General features: G+C 47.3%; 2 protein-coding genes across 26 annotated transcripts in view; one reads left to right on the forward strand and one right to left on the reverse strand.

Moving 5' to 3' along the window:
• scrib (scribble planar cell polarity protein) overlaps window positions 1-3,019 on the forward strand; it is a 47,352-nt gene extending 44,333 nt beyond the window's left edge. For 10 of the 15 annotated variants that reach the window (XM_076170445.1, XM_076170431.1, XM_076170435.1 and 7 more), the window contains one exon: window positions 1,185-3,019. In XM_076170445.1, the coding sequence (XP_076026560.1) occupies window positions 1,185-1,309 (125 nt within the window). In that variant the 3' untranslated portion in view covers window positions 1,310-3,019. The remainder of the gene's footprint in view (window positions 1-1,184) is intronic. The other 5 variants (XM_076170438.1, XM_076170436.1, XM_076170443.1 and 2 more) reach the window with 2 other exon arrangements.
• Window positions 3,020-3,780: 761 nt separating this feature from the next.
• LOC143016221 (uncharacterized) overlaps window positions 3,781-19,380 on the reverse strand; it is a 93,790-nt gene continuing 78,190 nt past the window's right edge. For 8 of the 11 annotated variants that reach the window (XM_076170449.1, XM_076170447.1, XM_076170456.1 and 5 more), the window contains 11 exons: window positions 11,788-11,868; window positions 10,691-10,804; window positions 10,309-10,387; window positions 9,792-9,993; window positions 7,539-9,348; window positions 7,291-7,464; window positions 7,035-7,208; window positions 6,651-6,824; window positions 6,178-6,351; window positions 5,882-5,928; window positions 3,781-5,330 (listed from right to left, as the gene is read on the reverse strand). In XM_076170449.1, the coding sequence (XP_076026564.1) occupies window positions 4,777-5,330; window positions 5,882-5,928; window positions 6,178-6,351; window positions 6,651-6,824; window positions 7,035-7,208; window positions 7,291-7,464; window positions 7,539-9,348; window positions 9,792-9,993; window positions 10,309-10,387; window positions 10,691-10,804; window positions 11,788-11,868 (3,583 nt within the window). In that variant the 3' untranslated portion in view covers window positions 3,781-4,776. The remainder of the gene's footprint in view (window positions 5,331-5,881; window positions 5,929-6,177; window positions 6,352-6,650; window positions 6,825-7,034; window positions 7,209-7,290; window positions 7,465-7,538; window positions 9,349-9,791; window positions 9,994-10,308; window positions 10,388-10,690; window positions 10,805-11,787; window positions 11,869-19,380) is intronic. The other 3 variants (XM_076170453.1, XM_076170458.1, XM_076170450.1) reach the window with 2 other exon arrangements.

Genomic DNA, 19,380 nt, shown 5'->3' on the forward strand with positions numbered 1-19,380 from the left:
GCTTCTCTAGAATGAGTGTGTGCTGCGTGCGAGCGTGCCTTAACGCACCGCAGTACCTGCTGGTGTTTCCCTGGGAGGGGGGAGGGGGTGTTGGTTTGTGCGTCTGACTAACCCCGCCCGGCTGTGTGGTCCCCTGAGGCGTAGTGGTAGGTTGGTGTGTGTGCTCCTGGGGTCTGGGTGAGCTTTGCCTGCCGCTGCTGCTGTTCACGCCAAAGAGGAGGAAGATGAGGCCGGCGTGACTTCAGTCACCTCGGGACGCAAAGTGATCCGCCGTGAGATTTCACCCAATGACTTTGAGTGACTTTCAGGGAATGAACGTGTGTGTGTGTGTGGGGGTGTGTGTGTGTGGGGGTGTGGGGGTGGGGGTGTGTGTGTGTGTGTGTGACTTCGCTCGGGCGCTCATTCCCTGAAAATCCAGAGCTGTAGCCGTTGCGTGACTCTGACGCTGCTCTCACTGTGGGGCCTCGCCTTCTCTGCGTTGTAGCGGCGCCGTAGAGCCTTGTCTGACCCGTCGTCTCCTGGAGGCTACGCTTAGCTCCGCCCTAAAGTTAGAGTGAAACCTCTGATTATGACGTCATAGCTCGGTGCAGCCGGTCGCCTGAGGCCTGCGGACGCGGCGCTACAGTGCAGTCCAGCCCGGAACGACGTCAGCGGGCCGTAAAGCTGCTGACAGGAAACGTCACCATGAAGCAGCTGGGAAATGTTAGAGATCAACCACAAAGTGTGTGTGTGTGTGTGTGTGTGTGTGTGTGTGTGTGTGTGTGTGTGTGTGTGTGTGTGTGTGTGTGTGTGTGTGTGTGTGTGTGTGTGTGTGTGTGTGTGTGTGTGTGTGTGTGTGTGTGTGTGTGTGTGTGTGTGTGTGTGTGTGTGTGTGTGTGTGTGTGTAAGGGAGCTTCATGTCGTATTCCCTTGAGTTTGTGAAAGTGTCAGAGGTCGATTCAGGTGAAACGTCTCCAGACATCAAGCAGCCTGTCACTCAGTGTGTTCGGAGCTTTGGAGCAGCTCGTCTGCAGAGCACAAGATGTCAAATTCCAAACTGCCCCTTGAACAGTTCCTCACCAGGAGTCTTCCGTCTGCTTTCCTGCTCCTTCCTCTCCTCTGAGCGGAGCTGAAGCCTCAGCAGCCGTGTGCCGTTAACCTGACCCCTGACCCCTGACCCCCCTGTGTGTTTTGTCACCGTCTAGGCCCCGACGCTGGAGTTCCCGCGGCGCTGCCGGCCACCTCGGCCCTGGAGGAGATGGCTCTGTACAGCAACAAGCGCAAACTCAGGCAGGGTCGCCGCAGCCTGGAGGCCGCCGTGCCCACGTAACACCTCACACACTGAAAAGAGGCAGAGCACATGTACATACACTGTGGAGAGCTGACACACACACACACACACACACACACACACACACACACACACACACACAGCGTCAGTAGATTGAGAGTTCTTCTCCATATGTAACCACTGCAGAGACGATGAAGCTGATAGAAACACACACTTAGTCACACGTCGCGTGCCAGTCTGGCCTTTACGCGTGGGCCAGTTGCCGTGGAGACGTTTACCCAGCAGCCGTCAGTCCCCGCAGGAACGGAGCTAGTGTGGATAGCTAGCCTTACTACTTACACACCCCATGTATTTGTATTGTTTCTTGGTCCGTTGGTGATGAGAAGCTGGATGATGATGAAGAGGAGAAAGAGGAGTCTTTCAGGATTCTGCTGTTTAGAAAATGACAAACTGGAAAAGAAGCGGCCCGTAGCTCTACTAACGTCTTGAATTCTATTTTTCCCCGTCTCTCGGTGAATAGATTGTAAAATGTCTTGTTTAGTTTGTCTTTGTTTTCTTTGACCACTCGGGCAGATAGAAGTGTGTAAATATGGAGGAGGAGGAGGAGGAGGAGGAGGAGGGACATTCTGCTACCTGCAGTCACATTGAAGAAACACTACATTTGGGTTTGCACTGCCACTGATCAGCTTTTTAGGAACTTATATCTGAAGTAATTTATTGTTTGTTTGTTTGTTTTTAAATCCTTTGACTCAAACCCGAGGCCGCCGCCCCCACATCCCTTTGTGTACAAATGACATCACTTCTCTTCTCAAGGAGTTCATCCACAGTGCAGTTTGAATGGCACACGGTCATATTCTCCATGGTTGAACACTTTTGAAAGCAGCAGCGGCTTTTCAAGGCCACGGACACACGGGAGGTAGTTGCAGAAATACCGTGGGAAGAGGACTGCCGGCTCCTGATTGGCCACTTTGTTCCGTTCCCTTTGTTGACAATGATTCCACTGGAGGCAGCAGAAAGGAGATATTCATGTTTGGGAACATTTGAGCTCTATCTCTTAGTAACGGTACCTTCCCTGCCCTCTGTTTAGTTTTTAATGTTGTGAATCTGTTCATTATCCGGAGGGTTTCCATGGTGACGTGAAGGTAGCAGGTGTTTCTTCTGTCGTCTAGGGTTCATTTCAATCTGGTGCCGCTGAAAATCTGAAAATCATTCATTGCTGTGTGAATAACGGACAAATCCCGAGAGGAAGGCCGGTGTGGGGGTGAAGCCGAGCCGGTCTCCACCTGGACTCCACCTGGACCCCCGACGGGCTCGGTGACGGGCTCGGTGACGGGCTCGGCGACGGGCTCGGCGACGGGACGTGTGGCGGCTCACGGATGGATTGAACCCATTACATCTCATCCAGACGTGGGCTTGGCTGTCAGCGTGGCGTCGGGCCGGCTTTGTGTCGGTCTAACCTCGGCTCTTCATTCCTGCCTCTCGCCGACTGAAGCTCCGTCGGTTTGACAACATCGGGGAACGGCTGAGATCTTGTTTTTGTTTCAGCTTTGAGTAGATCAATGTTTTTCCAGGTGGGATTCTCTACATTTTCAACATTGTCTTTTCTTTTTCTCTTTCTCTTGTTTTCTTGGGGGCTGAGCGGAGGGTGGAGTGTTAGAGCTCATACAAGACTGTAACTAGTGAATTTGTACAACCAAAGAAGTCTATTTTGTGGTTCAGGAATAATAAATTTTACTTTTCATTTAAGAAGCTGTGTGGGTCTAAAGTGTCTTTTGTTCCTGATAAATGTACAAACACCTTTCTGCTGTTTCATTCTAAACCCCGATGCATTTCAAGGAGACGTCACCATGAAGCAGCTGGGAAATGTTACAGATCAACCACAAACTAAGTGTGTGTGTGTGTGTGTGTGTGTGTGTGTGTGAGAAGCACTCAAATCACTGGCAGGGAGAGTAGAGGTGTGCTTCATGACGTATTCCCTTGAGTTTGTGAAAGTGTCGGAGGTCCATTCAGGTGAAACGTCTCCGTCTCTGAAGAACAGACATCAGACCGCGGTCAAAAGGTCGCCTGAGGTTGTTCTTGATCTACAGTGTGTAGTTGCTGTATGCCTTAAGGAGCTAAGATCATCCTGTACTGACAATTCAACAGTTTGGATCGAATCGCCGGACCTGCTCGCCGGCCAGACCAAACGGCCTTGCGGGCCCTGATCTAAAAAGTATTTGCTTTATTTGGCAATTAAGACAAAAAGCTGCCCCATTTAAATATTTACGGTGAAAATAATGCTGGCAACTTCCAAAGGATGACCAAGTTTCCTGTGCGTTCTTCTGCTGCTGGAAAAGGTGAGGGGATTAACCCCTAAGTGACTGAGCATCAACTTCTGTCTCGGAGGAAATATCTCCCCTCTGCCCCCCCCCCCCCCCCCCCGTCTCTCTCGCTCCCTCCCCTCTCTGTCTGTCTCTCTCTTCCCCTCTCTTTGCCCCCCATCTTTCTTTCCCCCCTCTCTCTCCCCCCTCTCGCTCACTCCCCTCTCCCCCTTACTCTCTCTCTCTCCCCCCTCTCTCTCTTCATTCAATATTTAGTCCTGCACAGCTGTTTGATTGTTGCTGATTTCTGTATTTGATCTCTTAAGCTGAATATATTCTGCACTAATGATTCTCCACTGAGGTCTAAACCATCATCATCCTCATCTTCATCCTCCTCCTCGGGCCTCTGTCAGTAAATGAGGATGATGCATTTGGGACAGGATCCAGCAGAACATGTCAAACATCTGAACTCCATCTGTAAATATGTCTGAAGAGCAACAAATCTATTCTCAGACTTTTTGCTGAGTTTGTGGTTTGTGGAGAGAAAAAGCATCAAGAACAAATCTGATGAAAGAAGAGATTTTTACTGCTAAACACTTTGCTGTACATGACATCATCATCAAAACAGCTTCAAGTCGTCAATCAAAGCCCAAAGTGTCCAAATGACTTTAGACTCCAAAGAATTCAAAGGGATTTAGAAATTCTCTTTATTTTTACTTTGCAGTAAAGTGTTTTTTTTCCTAACATTTCACAGGGATACGGCACACACGTGATGCTGCAGGGAGGCAGTGGCTCAGTGGGTAGAGCTTCCGCTTGGGAACCGGAGGGTCGCCGGTTCTAGCCCCTGCCGAGGTGCCCCTGAGGAAGGCACCGAACCCTCAATTGCTCCCCTCTCTGCGAAGGGTGGTAATGTAATGTAAGTCGCTTTGGATAAAGCGTCTGCCAAATGATCGTAATGTAATGTAATGTAATAGACGTCTGCATGCAATTGTGGTATCTTCATAATGAGGTAAGTGTGCTATATAGTGGGTGGTACGTACTGTACATATGGACATAGTGGTCACATAGTGGTACGTAGTACTTTAAAGGGTGTATTCTACTGTCATGTTCATGTATCAAGAGTTGGGATTTCTTCCAGAGTTCAGAACTTGTGTGTATGAGAGTGTATATGTGTGAGAGAGAGTGATTGTGTGTGTGTCCTACAGATCAAACAGTCACTGATGAACCATGTGACCCCCTGACCCTCCAGAACCACCTGAACCCAAACCCAGCATAGAGAGGTTGAGTGAATGTGGTGGTGAAGGTGTGGAGGTGGATCAGTGTGTGAGAGACGCTGTAGAAGGACAGAGTGCCAGCAGGACAGTCCACATACACTCCTACTCTGTGGGGGACAGAGGAGGAGACAGGGACACGGAGGGACGTGTCTCTGGTATTGTGACTGACAAAGTAACCATCATGATCAGAGCAGTTCAGACTCCAGGACTGATTATTACTTCCTCCAAACACGCTGTCTGCTCCGTCTCCTTTCCTCCTGATTCCTCTGTAACTCACTGATATATGAACTTCTCCTCTCCACTCCACCTCCCAGTAACAACGACCAGTCAGAACATTTCTACTCAGCAGCTGAGGCCAGAGATCAAACCTCTCTGGATGATCAGGATGTGGCTGCTTCTCTTCCACATATGTCACCTTCCTGTTGTTGTCAGACAGTTTGAGTTTTCTGCTCGCTGTGTTTGGGTCCAGTTTCAGTTCACAAACATCTGATGGACAGAAAAAGACACAAACAGCAGCAGTTTATCATCAAACACAGCTGCTGCCTTTATTATTCACTCATTTATTCACTACTGCACTACTCACACATCAGCTCTGACACATGGGAGTCGTTAGCTTGGCTAGCCGCTAGTTTAGCATTAGAAGCCCAGTTGTGAGGGATTTAACTCATTATTATAGAGAATGAGCGATTCCCCTCTGCTAGGTAGGAGAGCCATGGCCACACTCCTTCCTCTTGCCACATCCTACCTATGTGAGCCTCAATCAAAACCAAATCCAGGTGGAAGTTGGACATTGAAACTGAACTAAGAGTGTCAGTCTGACAGCTGCAACCCCGATTAGAAAAGATCTGCAGCACAAAGCGAGCCCACAGCAGTCACTGAGAAGATGTGGGGATGAAGCTGTCATTAGTGCAAAGACAAGGAAATATTCTTATCTACTAAAGGGGGCGCTGCACTAAAGTATCTCTGCATTATTTGGATCTGGAACAAGATAGATTCCAGAGCTTTGGTCTGAGGAATCAAAGTCACATCAAACTTACATTTACTCAGACCAGCTTTGATCCTCTGCTGTCCACCATGATCCATCCTGCAGGAAGAGACACACACACGCACACACACACAAACACACACACACGCACGCAGGCACGCACGCACGCAGGCAGGCAGGCAGGCAGGCAGGCAGGCAGGCAGGCAGGCAGGCAGGCAGGCACGCACGCACGCGCGCACACACAGCAGCAGCACGTTATTGATTATTGATTTGGAGACAGAGTTTTTCCCTTCAACCCACAGGGAGTCTGTCCACACCTGAGTGTCCACTCTGTAGTTGTGTCCTTACCTGAGAGTGTCCAGTCTCCAGCCTGGACTCTCCACTCCAGCAGACAGCAGCTTCTCTCCTGCCTCTCCTGGATGGTTGTAGCTCAGGTCCAGCTCTCTCAGACTGGAGGGGTTGGAGCTCAGAGCTGAGGCCAGAGAAGCACAGCCTTCCTGTGTGATCATACAACCTGACAGCCTGAGAGAGAGAGAGAGAGAGAAAAGGGGGGGAGAGAGACAGAGAGAGAGGGGGGAGGGAGAGAGAGAGAGAGGGAGAGAGAGAGAGAGAGAGAGAGTGAGAGAGAGAGAGAGAGAGAGGGGGGAGGGAGAGAAGAGGGGGAGAACATACAAACATGCAACATGCAAACATGCAAACATGCAAACATGGAGCAGAAAGGATCTCCTCCAGGAAACAGAAAGGTCTCAGTGATGTTTGCATCAGGACTTCTTTAGCAGGAACATTTAAATGGTCACTGACACAAAGAGCAGAGTCCTGACCTGAGAGTCTTCAGCTGACAGTGAGGACTCTCCAGTCCAGCAGACAGCAGCTTCACTCCTGAGTCCTGCAGGTCATTGTTACTCAGGTCCAGGTCTCTCAGACTGGAGCGGTTGGAGCTCAGAGCTGAGGCCAGAGAAGAACAGCCTTCCTGTGTGATCACACAACCTGACAGCCTGAGAAAGGGGGAGAGAGAGAGGGAGGGAGAGAGAGAGGGAGGGAGGGAGGGAGAGAGGGAGGGAGAGAGAGAGAGAGAGAGAGAGAGAGAGAGAGAGAGAGATTGTGTAAATGGGACAGGAAACAGAAAGGTCTCAGTGATGTTTGCATCAGGACTTTTTTAGCAGGAACATTTAAATGGTCACTGACACAAAGATCAGAGTCCTGACCTGAGAGTCTCCAGCTGACAGTGAGGACTCTCCAGTCCAGCAGACAGCAGCTTCACTCCTGAGTCCTGCAGGTCATTGTGACTCAGGTCCAGGTCTCTCAGACTGGAGGACTGAGAGCAGAGGACTGAGGACAGAGCTTCACAGCTTCTCTCTGATAGATTACAGACACTGAGCCTGGAGAAAGATTCATGTTAGTAAATTCACACATCTAAGATCTAAAAACAGTCTGCAGGGTCACTAACAAATGAGTCCTGACCTGAGAGTCTCCAGCTGACAGTGTGGACTCTCCAGTCCAGCAGACAGCAGCTTCACTCCTGAATCCTGCAGGTCATTGTTACTCAGGTCCAGGTCTCTCAGACTGGAGGACTGGGAGCAGAGGACTGAGGACAGAGCTTCACAGCTTCTCTCTGACAGATTACAGCCACTCAGCCTGAAAATGAAAAGTTGAACACTTAATTTCTGTTCCCTAAAATGATCCAAATCTTTGTGTGTCTCCACACTTACAGAGTTTTCCTGGAGGCTTTGACCACTGGCAGCAGCCTGAGAAGAGCCTCCTCTGAAGCAGAGTATTTCTTCAGGTCAAACACATCCAGATCTTCCTCTGATGACAGTAAGATGAAGACCAGAGCAGACCACTGACCAGGAAACAGTTTGGCTGTGGAGAGATCTCCTGAGCTCAGGTACTCTTGGATCTCATTCACTAGAGAAAGATCCTTCAGCTCACTCAGACAGTGGAACAGATTGATGCTTCTCTCTGCAGAGACCTTCTGATTGATCTTCTCCTTGATGTACTGGACTGTTTCCTGGTTGGTCTCTGAGCTCCTTCCTGTCTCTTTCAGGAGACCCTTTAAGAGAGTCTGATTGGTCTTCAGTGAAAGGCCCAAAAGGAAACGAAGAAACAAGTCCAGGTGTCCATTTGGACTCTGTAAGGCCTCGTCCACAGCACTCTGGTGGAGACTTGTTAGTTTAGGTTTGTCTCCTTTTAGTTTGGACCACAGAGAGGTTGGTTGATCTTCTAACAGCAGGTTGACTCCAGACTTCATGAATGTCAGATGGACATAAAGAGCAGCCAGAAACTCCTGGACGCTCAGATGGACGAAGCAGAACACCTGGTCCTGGTACAGTCCCCTCTCCTCTTTAAAGACCTGTGTGAACACTCCTGAGTACACTGAGGCTGCTGTGATGTCCATGCCACACTCTGTCAGGTCTGACTCATAGAAGATCAGGTTTCCTTTCTGCAGCTGATCAAAAGCCAGTTTTCCCAGAGACTCCATCATCTTCCTGCTCTCTGTATTCCAGAGTGGATCTGTCTCTGCTCCTCCATCATACTTGATGTTCTTCACTTTGGTCTGAACCACCAGGAAGTGGATGTACATCTCAGTCAGGGTCTTGGGCAGCTCTCCTCTCTCCCTGGTCTTCATCATGTCCTCCAGAACTGTGGCAGAGATCCAGCAGAAGACCGGAATGTGGCACATGATGTGGAGGCTTTGTGAGGTCTTGATGTGGGAGATGATGCTGCTGGCCTGCTCATCATCTCTGAGTCTCTTCCTGAAGTACTCCTCCTTCTGAGGGTCAGTGAACCCTCTGACCTCTGTCACCATGTCCACGCTCTCAGCAGGAATCTGATTGGCTGCCGCAGGTCTTGTGGTGATCCAGAGGCCAGCAGATGGAAGCAGGTTCCCCCTGATGAGGTTTATCAGCAGAACATCCACTGAGGTGGACTCTCTAACATCGGTCAGGCTCTCACCTTTGTGGAAGTCCAGAGGAAGTCGACACTCATCCAGACCGTCCAGGATGAAGACGACCCGGAAGTCTTCAAAGCTGAAGATTCCTGCTTCTTTGGTTTCAGTAAAGAAGTGATGAAGAAGCTCCACCAAGCTGAACTTTCTCCCTCTCAGCACATTCAGCTCTCTGAAGGTGAATGGAAATGTGAGCTGGATGTTCTGGTGGGCTTTGCCTTCAGCCCAGTCCAGAGTGAACTTCTGTGTTAAGAGGGTTTTCCCGATGCCAGCCACGCCCTTTGTCATCAGTGTTCTGATTGGCTGATCTCTTCCAGGTGAGGCTTTAAAGATGTCTTCACATCTGATTGTTGTTTCTGCTCTCTGTGCTTTCCTGGATGCTGCTTCAATGTGTGTGACCTCATGTTCATGGTTGACCCCTCCAGCCCCTCCCTCTGTGATGTAGAGCTCTGTGTAGATCTCATTCAGAGGGGTTTGCTTTCCTGCTTTAGCGACCCCCTCACACACACTCTGGAACTTCTGCTTCAGCTTAGACTTCAGTTTACGTTGGAGTGTTATGGGTGGACCAAAACTTCCTGATGAAGAGACAACAGTCAGAGGAGGGAAACACGGAGAAGAAAAGAAAACTACAGCGTAATAAAGCATTTAGGAGTAGAAAGCTTTGTGACTAGAGCAGTATAATAGAACACCTTTTAACCTTCTAACCCCTGATGTTCCTGCACCTGTTCTAAGATCTCAGCAGGCCTGCTCACTATCCCAACAACCAAGAGCAGATCTCCTTTTCTTTGGAATCCACTTCCTGCCCCAGTCAAAGAGACAAACTCTCTTGTGATCTTTAAATCCCCACTAAAAACACACTTCTGTTGGTGAGCCTTTGAATGTGACTAAAGTGCTGATAAACAGGAGGTGAACACAGTCTCTTTGTGCAGGAGAGTGATTAGCTGCTCTAAGTGTAAGTGTGAAGCTTTAGTCCTGTTTCCTCTTTCCTTATCATGTTCAAGCTGTTCAATGGTCTTACTGCTGTGCAGAGAGTCAGCCAGCTCCTCCTGCTTCATTCTCCTCAGGAAGTTCACTGTGAGCTTCACCAACGCCTCTCTGTCGCTCCTCTGCTCTGGGTCCTCGCTCGGCCTCTCTAAGCATTGTGGGTAGTCTGCGGTCAGAACCTTCTGGACGCTCTTCAGCTCGTCCTTCACAAACCTGACAATGTTCTCCTCCAGCAGCTGAAAGAGTCAGACGTGAGTTTATAGCAGGGAGACAGAAGATCCTGCTTCCTGATTGGCTGTCAGGTGTGTGTTTACAGTCTATATGTTGGCAACATGCAGCTGACCAGCGTTCTAATACTCCTGCTTGATGAAGATGCAGGTAACCATAGCAACAGTTGTGATGCTTCACACTAGGTTCCCAGTGAACTCTCACTGGTCAAACTAAATGAACCAAGTGCTCTGGTCAAACATCTCTTATCTCTCTGTGGAATAGATTCTCCACCCGGTGACATCGTCCATATGGAAGTGGGCGGAGCCTGGACATTTACACACCGTAAATATGGAGTCCAGGTCTGCTGGATGCTGCTGGACACACACACCACTGGAAACCTCTGACTTCTTCAGGTGAACTCTGTGGAGAAATCAGGAAACATGAAGTCTGCAAACACACACAGGCACAGGTTGTCATGGTGATGTCTGTCTGTCTGTTTGAGGCAACAGGAAACGCTGCTGTCTGCTGGTCCCTCAAAGCAGCTCAGAGCATCACAGGATCCTGGAATCAATCTTCAGCTCATCAGCTCAACTTCTGAGGCTCTGATCCAAACACTCAGGTGGACAGAGACGTGTCCTTCATTCAAGAAGACCTGTCCTTTGAGATGTCTTCTACTACAAAACTACACTGATGATATCACAGTGATCTGCTTTAACCTCTGACCTTCCTTCAGCAGACTTCTGTCCATCACTGAAGTTCAGCGGAAGACTCATGGACCGGTGGCTCTTCATGGACACACAGCTGGGTACAGGAGAGTCTGCCCTCTGCTGGTGAACTCTATAAACACAGCATTGACAACACAACAGAGGATTGAAGCAGATAAGTTACCATGCTGTCTCTCGGTGTGTGTGTGTGTGTGTGTGTGTGTGTGTGTGTGTGTGTGTGTGTGTGCGCGCGTGCGCGTGTCATAGTAGCATTTTTCTCTAAAGGAGCAGATTTGTCTTTAAATGTGTTCAGTGGTTTGTTAAAGTAAAACGGCGTCAGCTAAAGGCAAAATACAGGAAGTTTGTGTTTTGATACCAACGTTATTACATCAGATATTTTCTTTCTCTCTTTCTCTCTCCCTCTCTCTCTCTGTCTCTCTCTCTCTCTCTCTCTCTCACACCTTCCTTCAGCAGACTTCTGTCCATCACTGAAGTTCAGAGGTCACTCTTCATGGACACACAGCTGGGTACAGGAGAGTCTGCCCTCTGCTGGTGAACTGTATAAACACAGCATTGACAACACAACAGAGGATTGAAGCAGATAAGTTACCATGCTATGTGTGTGCGTCTTGTGTGTTCAGTGGTTTGTTGGTACATTTCTGTTCAGTTTGTGACTCCAGTTAAACTCATCTACACCCTTATGAAGGATTCACTCTTTTATACATTACATTACATTACGATCATTTGGCTGACGCTTTTATCCAAAGCGACTTACATTACATTACCACCCTTCGCAGAGGGGGGAGCAATTGAGGGTTCGGTGCCTTGCTCAGGGGCACCTCGGCAGGGGCTCGAACCGGCAACCCTCAGGTTCCCAAGCGGAGGCTCTACCCACTGAGCCACTGCCTCCCACATTATATTATATATATATATTACATTATATTGAAAAGGAAGTAAAACGCTGTCAGCTAAGAGGGGCTAAAGGCTAAATATAGGAAGTTTGTGTTTTGATACAGACGACATTACATCAGATATTTTCTGTCTCTCTCCCTGTGTGTCTTCCTCTGTCTCTTTGTCTCTCTCACTCCACTCAGCCCCTCCCTCCCCTCCCCTTACTGTGTGTGTGAGGGTCCAGGTTCATGACTGAAGTCTGGAGGTCCCTCATCTTCATCACCACAAACACTCATCTTCACTACACTACAGAGAGGGAAAAAACGCACACACACACACACACAATAACGATAAGATTTATTTGTATATCAGCTTTCATACAGAGACACAACAATGTGCAGGAGTGTATAAAGCAGAGGTGGGGAACCTCCAAGGCCGTTTGGTCCGGCCCGCGAGCGGATCCGGCCGCAATTCGGCGACCGGCAGATCGCTCCGCAAATTTCGAAGCGCGCCCGAAATTTGGCAACATGGCAAACAAAATGGCCCGCGATAGGAAAAAGGTTCCCCACCCCTGGTATAAAGAGAACAAATACAGAAACTCTACAATACACATGAAACCAGAGGGAGCATTAAGGTACACACACACACTCATACAAACTATGATCAATAAAATCATCGAATCAAACTCAAACTCACGCTGCGTCACGTCTTCCTCTGCTGCTCTTCCCCGTCTGAACCAAAGTTTCACTTTCTGTTTTGACAGTACGCCTGTGTGTGTGTGTGTGTGTGTGTGTGTGTGTGTGTGTGTGTGTGTGTGTGTGTGTGTGTGTGTGTGTGTTTCAGAGAGAGAGAGAGAGAGAGTCGCTTAGCACCATCTAGTGGACAGATTGTAGTGTGGTTTGTTCCGTTGAACTTCATTTAAATAAGTAAAAGAGATAAATAATAATAGAAATAAAGTCCTGACATACAGTTAGAGGTCTCGTAATTCAATGTGTGTGTATCCTTGTGCCTGTGTGTGTGTGCGCGCGTCTTTTTGTCTGTGTCTGTGTGTGTTTGTGTGTGTGTATTTGTGTTTGTGTGTGTGAGTCGCTTAGCTCTATCTAGTGGAAAGAATTCACTGTGGTTTTTTTCTGTTAAACCTGATTTATAAGTGATAAACAATGATAGAAAAAGTATTGTGTGACTCCAGTTAAACCAGGGGTCTCCAACCTTTTTGCCTTGGAGAGCTACTTTGACAAAATAAAAGTGTCCGAGAACTACTATTATTAGTTACATTCATCCACATGGCTGATTCTCCACCCAAACCAGCTGGATAAGCGTCTTTTGTGTAAACATTTACAAAATGTTGATATCCAACATTCAACACTCACATTTTGTATCAAAATGCACTTCAATTCAGCAACATAAGCTTCTTTTTTTCTGTATACATTTCCGGTGTCAAGCTCACACTAATGAATTCACATCATATTAATCTCATAGAAAGCAAAACAATGTAATTACATATCACTGTCACAATTTCCCTTCACATTCCCTGTAATTCAGGGAATTCCCTGTCTTTATCTGTACTTCAGAACCTGCATTCAGTCTGTTCTGATATTAGTGAGATGACAGAGAGTGTGCTGCTGTTTTCATGAGAAAGTAAAATAGTTTTGGAATATTCTTGCAGTGAAGCACATTCTCTGTCATACAGATTTGGAATGAGTGTTTTTCTGTTTGGAAGAACACACGCTGGATTGAGGGCCTGGGTGGAGCTTCTTTTTTCTTCCAACTGACCTGTTGGATGCACAGTTCTCATGTCTGTGAAGGTTTTTTGTGCACCTGACAGCTCCATTCTGCAAATTCTGCATTCTGCCTTTATTCTGTCACAATTGTTAAAATGCATCGAAATGCTGCTTTTGTCCCCCAGCTGTCACTCATCTTATCGCGCGCTGCTCTGTACCTGCAGTTGACCGAGACCATCCCATCATTCTATATACACGTATGAAAAACAAACTACGATCCATAAAATCATCGAATCAAACTCAATCTCACGCTGCGTCACGTCTTCGGCTGCTCTTTCTTTCTGTTTTGACAGTACGTGCGTGTGTGTGAGAGAGAGTCGCTTAGCACCATCTAGTGTACAGACCGTAGAAGTGGGGTGTGTTCTGTTGAACTTCATTTCAATCAGTAACAGAGCTAAATAATAATAGAAATAAAGTCCTGACATACAGTGAGAGGTCTCTGGGGCCTTATTTGGTCTCGTAATTCAATGTGTGTGTGTCCTTGTGCCTGTGTGTGTGAGTTTTTGTGTGTGTATCTTTGTGTGTGTGTGTGCCTGCGTGCGTGCGTGCGTGTTGATGGGTGTGCGTGTGTGCATGTGTCTATGTGTGTGTGTTTGTGTGTGTGAGTCGCTTAGCTTCATCTAGTGGACAGAATTCACATGTGTGGTTTTTTTTCTGTTAAACCTGATTTATAAGTGATAAACTATGATTGAAATAAAGTCCTAATGCACAGCGAGATGTGTGTGTGTGTGTGTGTGTGTGTCAGTCCAGTCCAGTCTCATACTCTTCGTGAAGCGATGGCGTCCAGAGTGTTAAAGGTTGTCATGTGCTCTTCTCTAACTTGAACTCCTCTGTTCTAAGGTGCTAAGATGTTTTTGTGAGGGTTTTTGCTGGCGACATGGATATGGAGACATTCCAGGTCCTGTTGGTCTGTTCCATTCAGTAATACAGCGCACATGCAGCACATACAACAAGATCTTCCCTCAAAGGTTCATTTGGTGTGAAGGTCCTGCTCCTGCTTCTCCTGGCTGCTGCAGCTGCTGATGGTCGGTCTGTCTGTCCACCTGGGGGAATGTCCTGGTCCGTCTGTCCAGAGGGACTTTGACATCACACAGGTAAAGGGAAATGATGCTTCTGTTCATCTGTGAGGTGCAGAGGTAAACGGAGGAAGACTTTCTTTGATGCTGTACTTTTCTGCTACTTCCTTGAAAATGTTCCAGTTTGGGAGAAATTCGACTTTTTATCAGTCAGGTTGGAAAAGCAAATGTTGTTGATGACTGGGTGGATTAATAAGTGATTTCCAGAGGCTCACCTATAACTTGTGATTTCTGTCTCTAGTACACGGGAACCTGGTATGAAGCTCAGAAACTTCCTGCTGTATTTGAAAAAGGAAAGTGTGTTCAGGCCACGTACACGCTTCTCTCCGATGGGGCCATCAAAGTTTGCAACGCAGTGCTGTAAGATTCTTTGTGTCCCTCTCTCTTCTGCTTCTCTCTCTTCCTTCATCCAAATGTCACCTTGTCATGTTTCTCTTTTGGGGGCTGGAATAGTGCTGCAAGCTGCTGGGTCTGAGTCAGAGTGACAAGTTGTGGCCCGGTCATTTAGCTGCTTGTACCTTGATCTCTGCATGTTTGGATGAACTCCAGTGACCTGCAGATTTCATCTTCTGTTCTTCTCTCTGTGCAGGTCTAATGGTTGATACATATAAATACACAGGTGTCTGTTGTGGTCTTTAAAAAAAGAAAGAAATTATACGTATATTCGTAGTATTGTTTGATTTAACTTGGTGTGAGTAGGACTCTAAATGTAGTGTAAATAATGTGCTTTTATTGTGAAGTAACCCGGCGGAAGTGCTATACCTGTTCTCACTAGCTTAGCAGTAGTTTTGTGTTTGTCGTCTTTCCGGGTGAAGTTTGTGCCAGTCAAACGTGACGTCATGTTGTTGAAGTTTGCCACGTTCGTTTCGTGTTTGCTGTTTGTTTCTTCTGCGCAGAGAAACGAGAGGCCGATTATTGGTAAAAGAAAAAGTTTAGTTTTTAATCTTGAAGGCACAAACACGCGGCTCAAGCTAACGCAAAGTGTTAAGATCCCCCACTTAGCTAACATGGCAGCTGCCCCTCCAACTCACTGAAACATGTGGAAGTTATCTTTGTTTCTCTCTTCTAAGGTGTTCTGACTCAGGAAATGAACCCTCGGCTGAGTCTGAGTTCGTACATCGCTGCTTCTTATGTCAAGTTTGTGGAGTCAGCGGGGGCCAGAGTTGTTCCTGTCTTTGTCCAATTACACTTCGCTGTTAGTTTAGTTTGACTGCTAAAGTTTAATATAACAGTATAATATAACATATCAACATTAACATATAATATAGCAGTGTAATAAAACACAGTGCAGTATAATATCAGTCCAGTATGCTGCAGTGTTGAGTTTGTGTAATAGTTGTATTAAAGTCTGCTGGGGTCCAGGAGGTCTGAAAGCAGAAGTTCTTAAGTGGAATCTGAGCTTCGCACTGAGCTGCAGAATCTATTTTCACTCTGACACCAAATGAAAACTACAAAACGCTTCATTCAACATTTAGTCCTGCACAGCTGTTTGATTGTTGCTGATTTCTGTATTTGATCTCTTTAGCTGAATATATTCTACACTTATGATTCTCCACTGAGGTCTAAACCATCATCATCCTCATCTTCATTCTTCTCCTCCTCCTGCTCCTTCTAAGGCCTCTGTCAGTAAATGAGGATGATGCATTTAAGACAGGATCCAGCAGAACATGTCAAACATCTGAACTCCATCTGTAAATATGTCTGAAGAGCAACAAATCTATTCTCAGACTTTTTGCTGAGTTTGTGGTTTGTGGAGAGAAAAAGCATCAAGAACAAATCTGATGAAAGAAGAGATTTTTACTGCTAAACACTTTGCTGTACATGACATCATCATCAAAACAGCTTCAAGTCGTCAATCACAGCCCAAAGTGTCCAAATGACTTTAGACTCCAAAGAATTTAAAGGGACTCAGAAATTCTCTTTATTTTTACTTTGCAGTAAAGTGTTTTTTTTCCTAACATTTCACAGGGATACAGCACACACGTGATGCCAGACGTCTGCATGCAATCGTATCTTCATAATGAGGTAAGTGTGCTATATAGTGGGTGGTACGTACTGTACATATGGACATAGTGGTAACATAGTGGTACGTAGTACTTTAAAGGGTATATGCTACTGTCATGTTCATGTATCAAGAGTTGGGATTTCTTCCGGAGTTTAGAACTTGTGTGTCTTAGAGTGTATATGTGTGAGAGAGAGTGATTGTGTGTGTGTCCTACAGATCAAACAGTCACTGATGAACCATGTGACCCCCTGACCCCCCAGAACCACCTGAACCCAAACCCAGCATAGAGAGGTTGAGTGAATGTGGTGATGAAGGTGTGGAGGTGGATCAGTGTGTGAGAGACGCTGTAGAAGGACAGAGTGCCAGCAGGACAGTCCACATACACTCCTACTCTGTGGGGGACAGAGGAGGACACAGGGACACTGAGGGACGTGTCTCTGGTATTGTGACTGACAGAGTAACCATCATGATCAGAGCAGTTCAGACTCCAGGACTGATTATTACTTCCTCCAAACACGCTGTCTCCTCCGTCTCCTTTCCTCCTGATTCCTCTGTAACTCACTGATATATTAACGTCTCCTCTCCACTCCACCTCCCAGTAACAGCGACCAGTCAGAACATTTCTACTCAGCAGCTGAGCCCAGGGATCAAACCTCTCTGGATGATCAGGATGTGGCTGCTCCTCTTCCACATATGTCACCTTCCTGTTGTTGTCAGACAGTTTGAGGTATCTGCTCGCTGTGTTTGGGTCCAGTTTCAGTTCACAAACATCTGATGGACAGAAAAAGACACAAACAGCAGCAGTTTATCATCAAACACAGCTGCTGCCTTTATTATTCACTCATTTATTCACTACTGCACTACTCACACATCAGCTCTGACACATGGGAGTCGTAAGCTTGGCTAGCCGCTAGATTAGCATTAGAAGCCCAGTTGTGAGGGATTTAACTCATTATTATAGAGAATGAGCGATTCCCCTCTGCTAGGTAGGAGAGCCATGGCCACACTCCTTCCTTTTGCCACATCCTACCTATGTGAGCCTCAATCAAAACCAAATCCAGGTGGAAGCTGGACATTGAAACTGAACTAAGAGTGTCAGTCTGACAGCTGCAACCCCGATTAGAAAAGATCTGCAGCACAAAGCGAGCCCACAGCAGTCACTGAGAAGATGTGGGGATGAAGCTGTCATTAGTGCAAAGACAAGGAAATATTCTTATCTACTAAAGGGGGCGCTGTAGAAAAAGTTTGGGAACCACTGCACTAAAGTATCTCTGCATTATTTGGATCTGGAAGAAGATAGATTCCAGAGCTTTGGTCTGAGGAATCAAAGTCACATCAAACTTACATTTACTCAGACCAGCTTTGATCCTCTGCTGTCCACCATGATCCATCCTGCAGCAAGACACGCACGCACGCACGCACGCACGCACGCACGCACGCACGCACGCACGCACGCACGCACGCACGCACGCACGCACGCACACACACACACACACACACACACACACACACACACACAGCAGCACGTTATTGATTATTTGGAGACAGAGTTTTTCCCTTTGACCCACAGGGAGTCTGTCCACACCTGAGTGTCCACTCTGTAGTTGTGTCCTTACCTGAGAGTGTCCAGTCTCCAGCCTGGACTCTCCACTCCAGCAGACAGCAGCTTCTCTCCTGCCTCTCCTGGATGGTTGTAGCTCAGGTCCAGCTCTCTCAGACTGGAGGGGTTGGAGCTCAGAGCTGAGGCCAGAGAAGAACAGCCTTCCTGTGTGATCATACAACCTGACAGCCTGAGAGAGAGAGAGAGAGAGAGACACACACACACACACAGACAGACACACACACAGACAGACAGACAGAGAATGGGAGTTTAGTCAATAATGGAGCAGAAAGGAGCTCAAATCTCCTCCAGGAAAAAGAAAGGTCTCAGTGATGTTTGCATCAGGACTTCTTTAGCAGGAACATTTAAATGGTCACTGACACAAAGAGCAGAGTCCTGACCTGAGAGTCTCCAGCTGACAGTGAGGACTCTCCAGTCCTGCAGACAGCAGCTTCACTCCTGAATCCTGCAGGTCATTGTGACTCAGGTCCAGGTCTCTCAGACTGGAGGACTGGGAGCAGAGGACTGAGGACAGAGCTTCACAGCTTCTCTCTGACAGATTACAGTGACTCAGCCTGAAAATGAAAAGTTGAACATTTTATTTCTGTTCCCTAAAATGATCAGAATCTTTGTGTGTCTCCACACTTACAGAGTTTTCCTGGAGACTTTGACCACTGGCAGCAGCCTGAGAAGAACCTCCTCTGAAGCAGAGTATTTCTTCAGGTCAAACACATCCAGATCTTCCTCTGATGACAGTAAGATGAAGGCCAGAGCAGACCACTGAGCAGGAGACAGTGTGGCTCTGGAGAGACGTCCTGACCTCAGGTACTGTTGGATCTCCTTCACTAGAGAAAGATTCTTCAGCTCACTCAGACAGTGGAACAGATTGATGCTTCTCTCTGCAGAGACCTTCTGATTGATCTTCTTCTTGATGTACTGGACTGTTTTCTTGTTGGTCTTTGATCTCCTTCCTGTCTCTTTCAGGAGACCCTTTAAGAGAGTCTGATTGGTCTGCAGTGAAAGACCCAAAAGGAAACGAAGAAACAAGTCCAGGTGTCCATTAGGACTCTGTAAGGCCTCGTCCACAGCACTCTGGTGGAGACTTGTTAGTGTCAGAGAGGTTGGTTGATCATGTGACAGCAGGTTGACTCCAGAGTTGATGAATGTCAGACGGACATAAAGAGCAGCCAGAAACTCCTGGAGGCTCAGATGGACGAAGCAGAACACCTGGTCCTGGTACAGTCCCCTCTCCTCTTTAAAGACCTGTGTGAACACTCCTGAGTACACTGAGGCTGCTGTGATGTCCATGCCACACTCTGTCAGGTCTGACTCATAGAAGATCAGGTTTCCTTTCTG

This window comes from Genypterus blacodes, unplaced genomic scaffold (genome assembly GCF_046128005.1).
Source record: "Genypterus blacodes isolate CSIRO-AG114 ecotype Tasmania unplaced genomic scaffold, CSIRO-AGI_Gbla_v1 ptg000218l_1, whole genome shotgun sequence".
NCBI lineage: Eukaryota > Metazoa > Chordata > Actinopteri > Ophidiiformes > Ophidiidae > Genypterus > Genypterus blacodes.